The following is an 11,735-nucleotide window of genomic DNA, read 5'->3' on the forward strand; positions in this document are numbered from 1 at the left end:
TGTTTATGGCAACAAAGAGATCATGTTCATCCTTTCACACACATTACTCCATGACCAAAGAATCCAAGGTCCATACAGACATCTCCATCCATGTGACATATTGCTTTGTGTGACATTTATACTGTAAATGCCTGATCTGCATAATTCAACTTGGGGTTCTTTAAACAAAAATTATTCCACACAGCTAAATAAGACAAAGACAACTAACTCAAACACCACCTTGATACAGGGTGCTGTGATAGGGTGGGGGTATGTGTTTATGACAGTGACTGCTATGCCACTGTTTCCATGCTCTGAAGCACTCAATAGCCAACGGTAATTATGAGAGCCAGGTCAGATCCTGGAGACAAAAGAGCATCCAAGCTATGTCTTGGAATTTCCATGTAACATCTTTGGGTGAAAACCAAACACAAAAAGAATGTTTGCTTTTAGGCATCGATTTTACCTTGAAAACACAAATTCAATCAACATAGTAGGTCACTTATTGGTCTGGCGTAGGGCTGTTTCCATGGGGATGCTTAGTAATTCTCCTCAACAGACATCTCCAATCAGACATCTCCAATCACAAACCGTCTCCTAGCTCCTTAGTCCCCTTAGGCCCTTGCTCCCTAGCACCCTAACTACTAGATACTAGTGCACACCCAGGACTGGATACTATAGCTTTTAAACAAACAAAAATATGATTGCAGCTCCCTCTGGCCCTGCAGTTGGCCAATCGTCTCTGGTCTACAGACGTAGTGTCATGGGTGGCAAGGGCGGTGGGGCTGATCTATGATCAGGTTTTGTAAACGGCATGTAAAAGGTAAAGTTAATAGTAAAACACAAAGTGCCGAGTAGTAGTAGTTCGGTAAGGACTCATCCAGCCAGCTCCTGTTCCATATTTGGCATTAGTCGGACAACAGGAACTTCTGCCAAAACCATTTCTGGAAGCTGTATGGAGGCCAATAAGGGGGAGGTCTCTTCACTAAGGACCAGGGTGAAGAATGAACACATTTTTGATGCCCAAACACGTGCACCGCATGATGGAGGACTTTCTCCTTCCTCTTGACGTGTGGAGCAACAGGAAATGACATCAGTTCAGCAGGTCCAATCTCTCAGCCTATGGGGGTCTTCCAGGTCTCTGACATAGCAGCCTCCTCTCCACTGCAGAAGATCCCTGCATCGTGTTAATGCCCCTCCTGAAGGATCGCTGTCCAGGCCTTGTCTGATCTGCACAGCGCAGTGGCCATGTAGGTGACACTGAGCACCCTCTCTCCATCTGTCTCCTCTTTCTCCATCTCTCCCCCAGGCCTCAGCCCCACTAGAACCATTGAACAGACACGGCAGTCTCCTACTTTCAGAGAGACACACCTGCCCTCATCCTACAGGAGTTCAGACAAGCAGGCTAGCAGAAACAAACTAAACATCCCTTCTTAGTGTGAGGGGCGGGGAAGGCCAGGCCAGGAGACATCAGTCCAGTCCAGGCTGGCTACTGTGGAGTAGTTGGTATGAGGATGTTGTTGCATAGCTCCAATCAGCCCTGGTCAAGTTCCCTAAAGACAGGTCCACCAAGGCCCCTTGGCTCTGGAACCACGGCCAGACACTCAGAGCACTGTAGCTGGATCAGAACCACTCCCTGGACCGGCCTGGCAGGGAGGAGGGGGGTCTCCGGTCAGCGCTGCCCCGTGTAGGCCCTGAACCAGGAGGTGACGGAGGCCGCAGCGGAGGAGATCATGCCCCCCGCGTTGGCCCCGGGCTGGGACACCTGCATGGCTGTGCTCTGGGACAGTTCCATGGGTTGGGAGGGCATGTCACAGAAGCGCGGGCTGGGCACCGTCTCCCAGTCCGTCCCCAGGTCCGTCTCCTCGTCTGACACCACCTCCTCGCCGCTCTCCTCCGCCGGCCCGGACGCCTCCGGCTCCACGAACTCCATGGAGTCCTCCAGGTCAGCGCTCACCTCGAACGGACCGGTCCTGGGCAGAGCCAAACCAGCCCACAAACATTGAAAACAAACAGTCCCAATACATGAACGACCATAAAAAGACAGTGGTCTGCACAATGACCATGAAAGGAGAGGTGGACACCAGGAAGGACCCACTGAGATTAAAACCCTCTTTTGTGAGGGTGACCTGACCAAAATGTCACCAGGACGGAGTCTGAATGTACATACAACACAAAACAATACGATAAAAGGGCAATTCCATGTAAATGTCACCCTCTCCATGAAAAAGTAACACTTTTCATAACAAAATCACGTTAAAATGTATCATCAAGGTGTATATTTTGTAGTACAGAATGATTCGGACACCCACACCCCTCTATTGCTATTGGCTGGTGTAGCAGCATGTAAATCAATTGTGTTATTTGAGTTTTTCCTTTAACTGTTGAGCCTAGTTAAAGTGATGCGCTTTTACAGGACAGCCAATGTCACGTCCGTAACATTTTTCAGGAAAAGTTGCTATAAAACATGCATCTGAAATGCAATATTACCCAAACTTTCTGTGCAAAGCTAACTTTCACTGATGTATATGTGATCATCAAATATTCGTTCCCACTCTCTTGTTTAATGTTATTTTTGTGCGTTACGGACGTGACAGGGTTACGGATGTGACAATCAAACTAGAAAATTGCGAATAGGCCTACAACAAATGGACATGCGTCAATCACATGACAGTCCTGTTCCATATGTTGGCATGAAGCCTATCATTGCTAACTGTTACCATTTATTTAAGAAAAATACTGAATTAGACCTTTAGGTATCTTTCCCACCCTGTTGTGTGTGTTTCTGCGTGCGTGCGTGTGCTGAAGTGTAGGCTTGTCGGATAAGGTCAACAATGACCGCGGTAAAGTGTGATGTTTGATATTCGTTTGACATTCACGGTCAAACACGAGGCCGAATTTGGGGTCCGATTCGCGGCACGATGAAGTTGGCTACTGACTCGCAGCTTCTGATAGGAATTTTCCAATCAATCTTAAAAATGGCATAACTCCAAATTGGACCAGGTCCAGACCAAAAACCACATCACCTAGACCTGTCAAATCTGGACTAGATCTTCAAGTAGACTCCAGGGACTAGTTAAAACACAGTTTCAGATTTGTGAAACCCTTATTCTATTTGTGAAAACAGTAAAGATTGATTTCACTCTTTTCCCCCCCATCTAGACCACATTAGACTAGGCCTAGATCAACATCTACATCTGTAGTCAAGAGAAATTGTGCATCGCCTCGGAGCGACGGGGCCACCAGTCATCTTGAGGCAGTAGAGCGAAGTGTTCGGACGGGGATGTAGGGCTTGACATGGCCTGGAGGTAAGAAGGAGCTGTTCATTTCACTGCTCTGTAGGCTAGTACCAGTCTTAAACTGAATGCGAGCTGCTACAGGGATTCCAGTGTAGAGAACGGAGTAGTAATTAAAAACAAATCCCCTCAAAAGACTTCATTGAAATTGATGCCTTTTTGGCGGCCACCTTGAAAATCTTCAGAGCCATCTCAGATGGTTTTCTTGATGTCAAAACTGACATTGAGTCATTTTAGATGTCAACAAAAGTACTGTGATAGTATGATTGTTGATTTCCCAAACAAATTCTCTGTATTTCAGACACATCCATAACGGAGCAATGTCACATCCATAACACTGTTTTTTCCTCATAAAATTCTAAATAATATATCAAAGATGTTTAACATTGCTATTTTTATGTTCAGCTAAGATTTCCCATCACATCCATAACGCACGTCTTTTTGTGGCTTAATTTATTTATAAAAAATAAAAAATTGCCCCTCTATTCTAAGAATTGTACGTTTACTGAGACATTTTGCTTGTCATTCTGAGTTCAATGTCACATGCATAAGGAGTAAAGGGAGACGATACTCAAAATTCCCAAATATGTCAAGAACAGGAGATATGAGGAACTACTGGCAGCTATGGGCATGGTTTAGATGTGATGACAGCCCATGGGCGTGGTTTAGATGTGATGACAGCCTACAACGATAGCCTGTGATAGACAGATGGTTCATCCAATCGCCTGCAAGGTATTTTTTAACAGTGCCTGTCCTTTTTCCAAACGTCTTCCAAGCGGTGCCCTCTCCTCTAGCTTCAACCTAACCTTAGGGAACATGAAGGATACTGTAAAAGGAGGGGGGCTCTAGTTACCTGCCCAAGTTCCTGTTGTCAGGGGAGACCAGGAACATGATGTTCCTCAGGGTATGGTGGGGATGGAGCAGCTCACTGTCCACATGCTGCAGAACGCACAGACACACGCACACACACACACACACACGCAAAGACATGCACGTTAGTGACAGCAATGGCTTCTGGGACACAGACGGACAGGTAGAGACAGAGAAACAGGCCTCCTTTAGCAGCTGTGTACCTGAGAGAAGCAGAGGTGCAGGATATTGGTGTTCAGCTTGGTGAGAGCCCTGGTGAAACGGTACCGGCTCAGGTTGTCCCCACAAAACTCACTGAGGCACACAAGAAAGAATACGCACACATTCCAGTCAGCCGAATCACAAAAACCTCAATCACAAAAACCTCAAAATCATCCAAGGATAAAAACGGTAACATCTTATCCTAGAATATGTGATCCTGCAGACCTGTTGCAGAGCTTCTTGGGCAGGTTGACGTCTAGGATGTGGGACAGGATGTTGACGAGCTGCGTGGAGTAGCAGAGGGCAGCGCTGATGGTGTGGGCCGGGTTGATGTGGTCCAGCTCTGCAGGGGGACACAGCCACACCACTCAGGAAGCATCTCCCACAACAACAAGCACATACCAAATCTGTTTTTCTTTTACCAAGGTTTTATTTGACATATTTTCAAATATTACACAAACAGGTAGAGGACAAGAAAACACAGACCCCCTACTACATCAAGGCCATGCCAGCCCCCATGCTCCAACAGATCCCCCCTCCCCCCAATATGAGCAATGAGGATAGGAGGACCTGTGTATACTGGCCCTGCAGGCCTAGAGGTGGTCCATCACCTACTTACAATTTGACTGTTTCAGATTCAGAGCACTTAAAGGAGTAGTAAAGGGGAAATGCATGTTTAGCCCTGTTTTAAGGTTACTTATGATCATATACAATGGTTCAGATCCAAACGTTGACAAAGCTAGCATTTTCGAGAAAGTTGATAATTGCTCTACCACCATTTTGGTCATACAATGGATGTGAATGGGCATCTTGAAAAATCATTCAAAAACATGTTAAACTCTCGATTTCAAAGACAAGAAACTCACCTAGGTGTTAGTTGGCGTTCTGACATATAATTTGCCATAAAGTAAGATTCTAGTTCATCTGGAAAGGCTTTTTTAAATATTTAGCATAGAACTATTCAGTCACAGCACATACGTGTGTAAACTTCCGCAAACTAGGTAGCCTAGCAACATAAACAATAACAATAGCTACCGTAAGTAGTTCCGCTTCCTGAATCCCCTCTGCGGATTGATCTACACATCTACAACGGTCGCATCAATACAAGTCAATGGATTTCATAAAATGATCAATAAAACCCTATAGGATTCATACTTTGCGGCGAATTTGATGTCAGAACACCAACGGACACCAATTACACCCTCGGTGAGCTTCTTGTCTTTGAAATCTAGAGTTTAACATGTTTTTGAATGATTTTTCAAGATGCCCATTCACATCCATTGTATGACCAAAATGGTGGTAGAGCAATTATCAACTTTCTCGAAAATGCTAGCTTTGTCAACGTTTTGATCTGAACCATTGTATATGATCATAAGTAACCTTAAAACAGGGCTAAACATGCATTTTCCCTTTACTACTCCTTTAACTGTCATTGTCAACAGTTAGAATTTATGAATCTATAACTGTATAACTGACAGTCTCAACATGCTAGTCCTGGCCTCTAGCCTCCTACCTGGCCCCTGATTCAACTCAGTATCATGGCTAAACGTGTAATAGACGAGTAGAGGCACTTCTGTGATCGGTATCATGGCTAAACGTGTAATAGACGAGTAGAGGCACTTCTGTGAAACGCCTCAGTATCACGTTTTAGCCATGCTTAAACGTAGAATACACTCATTGTTCAAAATGTGTAATAGAACCTAATAAATCCGTTTTACAATACACCTCAGGACTGGACACAGGGGTCAGGCTGATTTACGAAACTGGACACAGGAGTGGATCTACTTGGACGGGGCTGAGTGGGCACGCTATGCATATCGCAATATCGAATTGCTCAATGCTCGCTGCCCGCATGCTTCCTGGCTGTCAAACTATTGTTATTATATGTGATAAGAGAAACGGCTCTATTCAATGTTTAAACAACAGGTCTATTTAACGTTTTTAAACATCATGTGTATTCTATGTTTAAGCAGGGCTAAAACGTGATACAGAGCCATTTCACACAAGTCCCTCTACTCGTTTAGCTGTTATACCCTGTTGCCTGACTGGAGTTCCAGCCTCCTAGCTGGCCCCTGATTGGAGTTCCAGCCTCCTAGCTGGCCACTGATTGGAGTTACAGCCTCCTAGCTGGCCCCTGATTGGAGTTCCAACCTCCTGGCGGGCCCATGATTGGCATTTCAGCTCCCTACCTGGCCCCTGATTGGTGCTCTTCTCCTCCACCCAGCTGTAGTAGGCGGAGCAGTCTCCATTGCTGGGCAGCGTGACGGGCGGTCCGGTGATGCTGATGATGGTCTCGCCGTTCTGGTCGTCCCAGATCCACCGGCCAGACAGGTAGGTGGTCCTCCTGGCCTCCGCCAGCTCGCTCACCGTGCTGGAGGTCAGGGCGAGGTCACACTCTGCCGCGACGTCTGCAGGGTCTCTGAGGGACACACGCAGGGGCACAGGTATTGTTCGCTGGAGACAGCTTGCAACATCAAATGGATGAGGCTAGCACTTTTTTGGAACTATTCCGTTGGGCAGACTAGCCATCCCGGGTGTGTGTGTGTACGACTGTGCATGTGTGTGTGTACGACTGTGCCTGTAGGCTTGGCTGTGACTCGTGTGTGTGTGTGTGTGTGTGTGTGTGTGTGTGTGTGTGTGTGTGTGTGTGAGAGCGTGCATGTCTGTGAGTCCCTGCTGACCTGCTGCCCTGCTTGTCCTCCTGGGTGGGGAAGATGTGACTGGTGAGCTCCCGGATGTGGCCCCTGCGGACCTCGGCCAGGTGGCCTAGCCGGGCCTGCATCTCGCGGCCGTGCTTGTCCAGCCGCTCCCTCAGGCGCCGGTTGTGCCGGTCAATCTTGTCCCTCTTCTCCTGGTGGTGACCGGCCCGGCGCTGCAGGCCCTGGCTCTCCTCCTGCGAGCGCAGCAACAGCTCCTTGTCTGGGGGAGGCCACACGTAACGAGGAGGCTTAAGTAGAGTAGTCGTCAAGTAGCAAAACTCACTCCCCTGGTATAAAGGATGTGCTAAGGACCCTGCTGAGTGGGATATATCTTGTAATAGTTGCGAGCACATCCAAGGACACTCAAAATTCCCAAATATGTTAAGGACAGGACACTTGCAACAAACTTTGCAACGGAAATTCTTAATTTTGCTGTCTGCTAACCCTAGCCTTGTAAGACCAACCTGATCTCACAAGCTCACAGTCTGGCCAGGCTTGACATTAATCCATTTGTGCTCAGATTAGGGATGTGTGCAGCTGGGCCTTCCCACGCCACCACAGAAGTGGGTCTTTGCTCAGAGGGATAAGCAGTTCAGTCCAGTATCACTCCAGCTCATCTTGAGTTGACGGCATAGTCCTCCTCCCCAAAGAAAGACCTGTTGTTTATTTTTATTTGCACAGTTTTACATTATTCTGTGCTTTTTGGGGACCAATGTTTGAATAAAATTTGGCTTCAAAACGCAGTCTTAATAGTAGCCTACTGCGGTCTTAATAGTAGCCTAATTTAACATATGGTAACTAGGTCAGGGGTGCCATTGCCAGAGGTTGAGTGCTCACATTAGCATTTGTGCAAATATAGCAATCGGTTTGAGAAAGACTGCAACAATGGGAACATGCATAATGACTAAGCTCCAAGAGCGAGCCTATTCACACGATGGCTTTGGGTTATTGCCCACCCGGCAGGTGCAACCAATATAGTGTGACAATAACTATACCCTGAGTACTGTGAGTGAGGTGACTAATTCAAATCTTTTTTCTTTTTTTTTTAAATCAAATTATATTAGCCTATATTTAGTTTAGCCGACTAGTATTTCCTAAACGACTAGCAGAAGCTGTGCCGTATAGTCGTATAAACGACTATCTGCGCACATCCCTAGCTCCGATCTAAATTTACTTGGGCCAATCGGTGTCCTATGAAGAACTACTGGCAGCTACGGGCGTGGTTTAGGTGCAGCGACAGCCTATGACGATAGCCTGTGATAGACAGATGGTTCATCCAATCACCTGCAAGGTATTTTGTGAAAACACCTGTCCTCTTTCAAAATGTTTCTCAAGGACGACTTCTGAGATTGTTCTGTGTAACAAGCCATGTGGTGCCTTGGGTTACATTAAAAAAGCCCATAATGCATAAAACATAGAGGTAGTCCAACCGGAGAAGAGATATTAAAAAGAGAGGTTTAAGAGATGAGTGTGGAGGACAATGGGGATGTATAGTGGTGGGAGTGGTGTGTGGACCACTGTGGATGTTCAGTGTCAATGTAATGTGTGAGGAGATAAGATAATGCTTAGAGAAAGATTACAATGTATATAATAATTATACACAAACAATTTCTTGCAACAGCTGTACATGATTCTGCGCGCACGTGCACCTCTGCTGCCATGGGAAACACTAATGTTTATAGAACATTCAAATCGTTGGGTATTTTGACCTTTCTTTATTCTTACACTAAGCTAGAATACTAGCTTAGCTAGCTAGCTGGTAGCACTGTAAGCCGCCCCTTGGTATCAGGTGGACTGTAGCACTAGGGAGACTATCGGGAGCGTATCCTGCGGAACTACTTTTTACCGGACATTACCCGTCGAGAACCGCTGATCCAAACAACTTCACAGGCGACACTGCATGTAGTGTGTCTGTGTGAGGGGTCGACCCCATTGGAGAGTGGCAGCGGCTGCTGCTGCCAGGACCATCTCACTCACCGCTCTTCACCGCCTCGTTCCCACTGCAGATTGCCTCCTTCAGCTGCTCGATCTTCATCTTGCATGACATGATCTTCCATTTCTAAATGAAACATACACAAACACCATCAGTAGAAGAAAATTGGGATGTGTATGTGTGTGTGTGTGTGTGTGTAAAAAAAACTACCAGCTGGTCTGCCTGAACTTTCTGATCCATGGCTTCGATGACCCTGTCAAAAGAGTGCACAAACCCTGTTATAAAAAAAATTGGTCTGGAACTATAAAAAGCACTACAACATATGACCATTAAAGACTAAAAATACTGACAAGTTGCTCTACCTCTGTTGAAGTTGTTCTTTCTCCTTCCTCAGGATTTTCAGTTTCTCCAATTTCTCAGTGTATCTGTGAAGACAAATTCATTATTCGTTACCGTTGATTTGCAATTGAGATTGAATGCAGCCTATATTGCTCCATACCTGCCCGATGAGTAATTCAGAGTATGCCTAGCTAGCATCGGCAAACCAATCAAACGATATGAAGTTGGTAACATAGTTCATGAACATTTTATACAAATTGGGATCGTTGTCAAAATATGTTTCCCATGTTGTGTCATGTTATGTTATTATGTCAAGTCGGCCTTGCTGTAGTTAGTTAGTGGCCTTGCTCTAAAGACGTCATCATATCTTGTGATTTTCAACCCGTTAGCAATCATGATACATGGGATTGAAAAGTTAAAAGTGAAAGTAGTGCCAGTTTTAATTTTTGATTACAAGATCGCTACTACTTGGACGTAAAAGCTTAGTTGTGAAAATTAACTGACTGGGTCAATAATGTACTAACAGCTCTGCTATTTTTCTAACAGTGAATACAGTAAGAGTGAATAATTTGTAAACAAAGACGCTAGGTAGCGGTCTCGTTAGCTATAACCGCTAGCACGGGCTACCATTGTTGCTGTCCAGCAGCATGTCAGCTAGCTAGCAGTCGTGTCATATATGTTGACAAAGGTAGATTGAGTTCTCACCTGACATATAACCATTTAACCATAGGTGCTGACACGAATATAATGAGTAAACTACAGCTGAATGTAAATACGCAGTCGCACCGTTCGGGGTTTCTACCGTCGAAGTACACGAAGTCCCCCGCCTGGATACACCGGGCGCAGGTCAGCCTCCGCCGGGCAGTGTTGCAGAGGGGGCATCTCTCCACGGCTACGTACAGGCCCTCCGCATCGTCCACGGACTCCACCATGAGAGAGCTGGGGGGGCCCGCGTTGGTCGTCGTGTGCAAATGATGTGAGCGGAGCGGCGGCCGCCCTCCCGGTAACGGCCCGGAGGTCCCTTCGCTTGGGCCGACTGGCCGAACTTCGCCTCCTGCCGAAGCCATAGCTAAGCTAGCTGATACCCGTTAGCCTCGCTGAAATTAAGCTAAACTGTTCTCCGTTTGTTGGAGGTATGATTCCAGCCACCAGTTTTCATTTCTTCATATCAATATTTCTGATATGGCGGTCTCCATATCCACATATTTGGCAGCGGATTGACAGAAATAGCCCGTGGTCCAGTTGTCGTTGTTGCGCTGCTGCTGCTGCTTTATCCCACGTGACCAGGTTTGTTTATGTAGCTACGTCATTTCAGATGGATACTGTTGGTGCTGTTGGTTGGAAGCGTGCGTTGACCTGGTCTCGCCCTGATCTCGCGAGCTCACATTCTGTTTCAGCTCAGCGTTGACCCCAATTGCATTCAGGAGTAGCAAAATATAAATAGAATAGGTGCTTAAAAGTGAGGAGCCTGGTAGTACTTCTTAAAGAGGTCAGTTTTGAGCCTGCAACAAAAGGTGGGCAGCGACTGCTGTCCTGACGGAATGAACTGCCCACTGACATCACTGCAGGGCCAGGACAGAGTAGAGCCATGACCGTGTCGACCGACCGCAGGGGCCTCGGAGTGACGGGGCAACCAGTCGCCCCGAAGTAGCAGAGCGTAGCGGTTGGCAGGGAGTGTAAGACTTGACCATGGTCTGGAGGTAGGAGGCAGCTGTTCCTTTCATTGTCCTGTAGGCTAGTACCAGAGTTTTAAACTGGATGTAAGCTGCCACAGGGAGCCAGTGTAGAGAACGGAGAAGGGAAGTTGTGTGGGAGTGAATACTTAGTCTATCCATCCATCCATCTTTATCCGCTTATCCGGGGTTGGGTCGCGGAGGCAGCAGTTCCAGCAGGGGGCCTCAGACATCCCTTTCCCTAGCAGCATCAACCAGCTCTGCCTGGGGAATCTTTAGCTGCTCACAGGCCAGTGCGGAGATGTAGTCCCGCCACCTAGTCCTGGGTCTACCCTGCGGCCTCCTCCCAGTCGGACACGCCTGGAACACCTCCCTAGGGAGGCGCCCAGGAGGCATCCTCACTAGATGCCCGAACCACCTCAACTGGCTCCTTTCGACACAAAGGAGCAGCGGCTCTACTTCGAGCCTCTCCCGGATGACTTAACTTCTCACCCGATCTCTCAGAGACCCCAGCCACCCTCCGGAGAAAACTCATTTCGGCCGCTTGTATCCGTGATCTCGTTCTTTTCGGTCATGAATATATAGTCTACAAACATCAAAATGGCAATTAAACATTTTTTATTCTCTTTTTAAGAAGCTTTAGTGACTCACTTCAGATACAGCAAGTCACTTATGACATCTACAAGTTTTGTACAACACCAAATAAAACATGCTAACAAAAAATTATATATTTCTTGCATTTGCA

At 46.7% G+C, this 11,735-nt stretch overlaps 1 protein-coding gene across 1 annotated transcript; it reads right to left on the reverse strand.

Moving 5' to 3' along the window:
- Window positions 1-14: 14 nt before the first annotated feature.
- atg14 (autophagy related 14) lies at window positions 15-10,564 on the reverse strand. Its single transcript, XM_084437569.1, has 10 exons — window positions 10,104-10,564; window positions 9,341-9,403; window positions 9,189-9,231; window positions 9,023-9,104; window positions 7,028-7,265; window positions 6,536-6,765; window positions 4,572-4,689; window positions 4,349-4,439; window positions 4,129-4,214; window positions 15-1,952 (listed from the first exon to the last, which is right to left on the reverse strand). Exons 1-10 carry the CDS (start codon window positions 10,382-10,384, stop codon window positions 1,652-1,654), a joined length of 1,533 nt encoding a protein of 510 aa, XP_084293695.1. The 5' UTR covers window positions 10,385-10,564; the 3' UTR covers window positions 15-1,651.
- Between the last annotated feature and the right edge of the window lie 1,171 nt (window positions 10,565-11,735).

The sequence above is a fragment of the Borostomias antarcticus genome, assembly GCF_949987555.1.
Source record: "Borostomias antarcticus genome assembly, chromosome: 5".
Lineage (NCBI taxonomy): Eukaryota > Metazoa > Chordata > Actinopteri > Stomiiformes > Stomiidae > Borostomias > Borostomias antarcticus.

What these genes read in the sequence shown, in the direction of transcription:
- atg14 (XM_084437569.1), bottom strand. Translation starts at nt 10,384, where the DNA reads ATGGCTTCGGCAGGAGGCGAAGTTCGGCCAGTCGGCCCAAGCGAAGGG. An exon ending in GAGCACCAATCAGGGGCCAG is followed by an intron (nt 4,690 to 6,535) that starts GTAGGGAGCTGA and finishes GTCCCCCTGCAG; the next exon opens with AGCTGGACCACATCAACCCG. An exon ending in CCCAAGAAGCTCTGCAACAG is followed by an intron (nt 4,440 to 4,571) that starts GTCTGCAGGATC and finishes TGTGTGCCTCAG; the next exon opens with TGAGTTTTGTGGGGACAACC.